At 29.9% G+C, this 6,421-nt stretch overlaps 1 protein-coding gene across 2 annotated transcripts; it reads right to left on the bottom strand.

Moving 5' to 3' along the window:
• Positions 1–6: 6 nt before the first annotated feature.
• On the bottom strand, positions 7–2,982 carry LOC108760565 (leukocyte surface antigen CD53). Of its 2 annotated transcripts, XM_018506602.1 has the most exons (7): positions 2,958–2,982; positions 2,515–2,771; positions 2,235–2,423; positions 1,910–2,080; positions 1,745–1,834; positions 560–679; positions 7–463 (listed from the first exon to the last, which is right to left on the bottom strand). In XM_018506602.1, the coding sequence occupies exons 2-7, from the start codon at positions 2,707–2,709 to the stop codon at positions 380–382; spliced, it is 849 nt and encodes a 282-aa protein (XP_018362104.1). In that variant the 5' UTR covers positions 2,710–2,771; positions 2,958–2,982; the 3' UTR covers positions 7–379. The 2 variants fall into 2 exon arrangements, with proteins under 2 accessions (XP_018362104.1, XP_018362102.1); XM_018506600.1 differs by lacking the exon at positions 2,958–2,982 and having other exon boundaries at positions 2,515–2,907.
• Positions 2,983–6,421: the final 3,439 nt, after the last annotated feature.

The raw sequence follows: 6,421 nt of genomic DNA, 5'->3' as shown, positions 1-6,421 counted from the left end.
CCATTCGATCAGATACTCCCCTCCCTCTACCATTTGAACCTTTCCGTAAACGAGAACATTACGATGGTCACGAGCAATTTTTATAAATGTATTTTTTCGCCTCCCCTTTCTCCCCCGCGTGTTGAAAACACATCCCGATTCGATGATCATCGTAGAAGCGCCGGAAGTGAGTAATTTACGGACTTTTCCACTTGAACCACTGCCACGCGGCAGACGGCGATCCAACCAGCATGTCCAATAAACTTACAATATTACTATCTTAAGTACAATATATTAAGTGTTTTCAGAAAATATATGATCTATATATGATAATAAAAAACGGGAAAACGTTTCACCGGACTTGTCATTCACTTCTAAGTCACGTTCACCCTCGATGTCTTCATGAATATGTCGCTTCGTCCATTATTAATTGACTCGTCTTCAGTCTTTTTCGTAAACCAAACGCTAAAAGCACGCTGATTAACTGAAATGTGAATAGTTTTTCTTTTTTTTATTTATTAAATAAGAAGGCAAGCAAATATATACCACAAAGGCAAGAAAGTAACAAGTTTTGATTTACCAAAAGTGGAAATATGACAAGCGTTGAAATAGAGGCAGTCTGAACATACGATTTTAATAGTATATAGGCTCCTTTTAAGCATCCAGATTTATAAGACACATTCTCTGTCATGTGCAGGCACTGAAAATTGCGCAAACAAATCAGGTATTTCATATTCGAATTTTACGTTAATTGCTATTTATTTCTGAATTGACGGCTATGGTGATTGTATCTGTTTCAAATCAATTTGCTACTGATATTGGATATATAATATTAATATATTCAGTAATCATAATTATACGATCATCGAGTAAATACGATAGTTTATTGATTTGTCTAACTATTTTAGCGCAAGTATATCGATTGTTTGGGAATTATATAGACTGATGAAGTAGTTTATTCCAGGATGCAGTTCACCGGCTGAAAATTATGACAAACCGTCGTGACTTCTGAGAAACAGGAAGAAGAGAAAATCCCCGAGAAGAGTAAAGGGATCCGGATATTATTAGACGCGACCGGATGTACGCTGCGCGTGAACGCAACTAACTCGTTTCTCGGCATGAAAAAGAAAGTACGTGCTACTTGGCAGAAAATGGATCAAAACGTGACCGGCGCAATCTTCTATGACTAAGACCGGACGTAGCTTTTAACTTTAGAAAGCTATTTTAATATATTCCTTATAATTTTATTTAAAGTATAATTCCTAAAACAATTAAATGAGAAGAATAATCGACCATGTGATTTTAGATTTACTATATCTATTGTATTTCAGGACTAAGATCTTTATTTAATTTAATCAGGGTTCGAAAAGTTACTTTAAGTTACGTATAAGTTACTTTTTAGATTATCTTATGTGTTTGTTATAAAAATTGAATACAAAAAAAATAATATATAAAATTAGAGCAAATGATAAAATATAATATAAAAAATAAAATATCTGAACTTATTGTATTCAACTTTATAATAAAAAGTAACTTATAAGTAACTTGTAAAGTATAATAATTTCCCAAATCGTGAATTTAATATTATAATCAATAATGTATATAATATTCTGATTTTTCTTTCATATAATTAATTACAGATATTATTTAAAGACTTATTATTTATTTTCAAGTTTTTTAGATTTTTAATTTTTATTTTTTAGATATTTATCTTTTCTAAGATTTATTTATTTTTTAAAGATTTTTTTTACTTCTTCAAATTTACCAGTTTAAGTGATATAGAACAGCAACTTTGCGGAATGTTTATTTGATGATCTAACCAGTCTTTAGATGATTTAATTCCACAGCATTTTAACTGAAACGTATCATAGGTAGTAAAATATGCAAAGAATATACAATTGAAAAATATAATGCTATATAAAGTTCTTACATATCTATGAGTATTATCCCATGCTTTCACAGCCCAATCTAAAGATTGATAATTTTCCATAGAGTTGTTCATGTCATCTCGAATCTTTTTCGTAATCATATCGAAAAACGGAAAACTCATTGTCAGACATATAAATACAGCACAGAGAGCGATTGATTGGCACATTAAGTACTAAAAGATAAAATACACGGTGTTATAGAAAACAGACTATTCTCAAATTGTCCATTTTATGCTTAATTTGCCAAGCAGGCTGATATAATACATATTTTAAATTAGAAATTGCGTTTTCAAAAGATTTCTTTTTTGTTTTATTAATTCAACTTACAAAAATCATGAAATAATCTTTTTTCTTTGTGATTCCTATAATTCCAGTAAAAGCTACAAGAGACACAAACACTCCTAGAATTAATAAAATAGTCATAAAAAGCTGTTGGCTGAGCAGTCTAGATCTTGATGTAAAGTTTGCATCAGTCAACATCCAGATAGCTATTGTTATTGCCGTTACACCTGTGAGCTTAAATAAATTTTGAAATTAAATCATTCTTATATCCAAACCTATAAATTGCATGTGCTAAACTTCTCTATCCATTTACTATTATACTCACGAGGACTACACTGTTAAGCAATAAGAAGAAGAATTTGAGACATTTCTTCGGCAGCCATTTGCAAAATAGTTTAGTCGTGGAAGTACCAATATTTTTGGAACTTTTTTCTGTCGAAATGGTTTCATCACTTTCAGTAACTAATTCGTCATCGTCTGTATCTGTTTCAATCTCGTTCTCATTTTCATCACGCCCCATTACTCTCGGGAATTAAAATTTCCGTCAGTTCATTAATTACGTATCCTAGTAAAACGCGTCACCTACAGAATTGACTTATTATATTCTTTAAATTTGACATTTCGAGCCTAAATTGTCATTTTATGACAACGTTAATGACAATCGGTAAGTTGAGCATTTACTATAAACTTTTATTTAAATAGGTTTGATGAAAATAATAAAAATCTAGAAAAACAAAAAAAGGTAATTATATAGTTTAAGAGTCTCACCTCAAAAATCAATAAAATTAGGCTCATTTATTAAAAAAGACACGTTTTTGCATGAAATGAAAGAATCTGGCAGAAAAAAGTGCCGCTCTGCTCCGCGGACCGAAATATTAAGCGTTAAAGTTGACGATTATTGAGGTTAGGAAATCTGTCACAATCTGTCGAATTTGGCTTTTTACAATGTCAATAAAGCTCGTCTTTCAGCAGGTAAAAATGGTGAGTTAAAATTGACAAACTAATCTGTATACATGCAACATGATTTAATTAACAATTACGGATATTGTGATTATTACATTTCACTATTACCGAATGGCGCGCGCGTTATTTGCTGTTTCCGGCTGGGGTCTGGCAATGGCATTCTTCCGGTGTCATAGCCCTTAAGGGCTATCGCACATGAAATGCATAACAGAGCATAAGCATAACATAAGACTGCTCGGCCAATGAACATCTTATGTAAATCAATATGGCGACTTAATGCTGGATGCTCATTGATCCAGCAGTCTTATGTTATCTTTATGCTCTGTTATGCATTTCATGTGCGATAGGGCTCTCACACATGAAATGCACAACAGAGCATAAGCATAACATAAGGCCGCTAAACCAATGAGCATCTTATGTAAATCAATATGGCGATATTATGCTAGATGCTCATTGGTCCAGCAGTCTTATGTTATGCTTATGCTCTGTTATGCATTTCATGTGCGATAGGGCTCTCACACATGAAATGCACAACAGAGCATAAGCATAACATAAGGCCGCTAAACCAATGAGCATCTTATGTAAATCAATATGGCGATATTATGCTAGATGCTCATTGGTCCAGCAGTCTTATGTTATGCTTATGGTCTGTTATGCATTTCATGTGCGATAGCCTTAAGGGTATATCCACACAAACTTGCATAGCCGCATAAACATATGCATAAAGAAAATTATCCAATTGCAGTTCTCTTTTAAAGTCGTACGTAAAATGTGATTCGATAATTTTCTTTACGCATACGTTTATGCGACTATGCAAGTTTGTGTGGATATACCTTAACTCTTAACCGAGGTTTAACTTATTTATTGTCTCTTTCTAATTCTAGAATTGGAAAGAGATGAGAAACAAATTGAACCTCAGTTAAGAGCTCAAACACAAGCTTTTGCATAACGCATAACGCATAGTGCATAAGAATCAACTAATCAGAAGCTTTCCTTTCCTCTCATTCCATGGAAAAGAAGAATTTCGATTGGTTGATTCCATTATGCACTATGTATTATGTGTTATGCAGAAGCTTGTGTCTGGGCCCTTAGAGTTAACCATGAGTTATGGAACTGGGCCTTAGTGTGAACCCTATTCAGTAGAAAATTTATTATTAGGAAGTCGATTCTGTATCTTCCAACAAAATGAAAATTACAAAAGCAAATTTACTAGGTGTTGACCAATGAAATTATCGGTATTCTAGAAAATTCGCTTACTTTTGTCATTTTCACCTCGTTTCAAGATATTGAATCGATTCCCAGATCATACATGTAGTCGTTGCAAAAAAGATTTGTGAAATTGAATGTTGTCAAATTTTATTGTGGTTAGTCTTCAAATCTTGTTTTATTATATAAAAATAAATATTGGATAATAAAATCTGCATGCAGTGATCGAGTAAAATCGTATTCATAGGAAAACACATGATATAGTGATTTATTTAACTGTAAAAATTAGATTTGGTGATCGTGAAACCGCAATCGAAGGCATGGAAGTCGTAATATGAAATACTCAGGGTTCCTGGCTAACATGAGAGCATCTAAACAATTTAATATCTCAAAGCATACTGTCAAACGAAATGTTAAAAATGACAATTCTATTGTTAAGATTACTCACACACGTACACACATAATAACATATACACACATCGAAAAATTGTATAATTATTATGTATAACATTTAAATTCTTTGTTCCTACTTGTATGTAATATAATAAAAGGGTGTATAAAAGCTTATCTTTATTTTTTCCTTAGTTTCCTGTTATGAGATATCACCTCATACAAAAAAACCCTTGTATCTTATGTGTATTTTGTATTAGGAATCCTTTTTTAAATGATCAAAATCGGCACTTTTGATAAAAAATTTCATATACAACAAAGTATAGCTATTATCGACTGCTAACTTTTGGCAATAAAACTTAAATATATTTTCCATAAATTTGACATGAGGACAGAAATTTAAGTTACAAATTAAATAAATTACAAGCCTTTAAAAAAAGGTATCTCATAATAGGCGACTTTACTCTACATCTTTGTTGGCAAGATTATTACATAATTGTATTTTTATCTCATCAATTCGAATTATTATTCATAAGAAGTTAATATCTTTCTAATAATATAATATATAGGTTCTGCAATTTAATACGCGTACATGCAATATATAATTAGCTCAATATTAAAACTGTTGTTAAAAAATCGCTATAACTTATTATACTAATATATCTTTTAAATGATGATGAAACTAACAAAATAAAAAGTATTTCATTATTAATATAATATAAATAATTTTATATAAATAGTTTATTTATACACAAAAAAATACTTAAATTCTTATTTTGAAAATATCGTTATTTTCGACATATAAGACTTGAAATAAGATTATTTAATGTTGATATAATATTTGCTTACCTAAAGAAATTTAATCTAGTAAATTTAAAAAGTTGATGTTATAATTACTGAATTAAAATTAAAGTCTATCTGAAACATTTCGAAACTAAAATTTGTTAGATAATTTTAATTTGATTTTGCGACATAACGTTATTTCTTCTGTTTAATAATTCAAGTATTGTTATTTTATATATAACTTCGTGCAACAACATATCTTGCAAAAATAAACTTTGCAAATGTTAAGTGTTTTTTAACTTTTAATTATTTCATTTCCTTATCTTTGATTTTATTTAAGCTATTCACAGAATTAAGAAAAAAAAATTAAATATAAAAATTATTTTAATATATATGTATATATTATTATTTAGATTAATATATCATTTACATTAATGCAAAAACTAATTTTTGTTTATTATTATTATCATTAATGTTTAATATTTTTATCATATTTATTTTTAAATGTTATTTATATTTAAAATAAATGGAATAATTAAAATTTAAATATGAAAGGGAGTTAAATGACTAATCAAAAGTAGTCCTCTATAAACCAATGGCTGCGTTCAGCAGAGAAAGCAGCCTTGCAACTGTTGTAAAATTCTTTAATATGATTGGTCTTGCCCTTAGTTCCTCATTGGATCTAAATGTATAAACCAATCATATTGAAGAATTTTACAACAATTACAAAGCTGCTTTTTTCTGCTGAACGCAGCCAATCTCTGATTAGAATGTTTCTGTTATCCAACTGCTTCTTTCTGTTGATAATCTCTAAAAAAAATTCCTAATAAAATAAATTCTAGGGAATATTGTTTTACAATCTTTATTAACCTATGGCGTCGTCTACAATA

The sequence above is a fragment of the Trachymyrmex cornetzi genome, unplaced genomic scaffold, assembly GCF_001594075.2.
Source record: "Trachymyrmex cornetzi isolate Tcor2-1 unplaced genomic scaffold, Tcor1.1 scaffold227, whole genome shotgun sequence".
Classification (NCBI taxonomy): Eukaryota; Metazoa; Arthropoda; class Insecta; order Hymenoptera; family Formicidae; genus Trachymyrmex; species Trachymyrmex cornetzi.
This window is presented reverse-complemented; position numbering and strand designations above follow the sequence as displayed.

Excerpts from the sequence above, each read along its gene's own strand:
- LOC108760565 (XM_018506602.1), bottom strand. The coding sequence starts at position 2,709 with ATGGGGCGTGATGAAAATGAGAACGAGATTGAAACAGATACAGACGAT. Across the intron at positions 2,424-2,514 it reads TGCTTAACAGTGTAGTCCTC|CTCACAGGTGTAACGGCAAT; the intron begins GTGAGTATAATA and ends AATTTATTTAAG. Across the intron at positions 2,081-2,234 it reads AAGATTATTTCATGATTTTT|TACTTAATGTGCCAATCAAT; the intron begins GTAAGTTGAATT and ends TTTATCTTTTAG.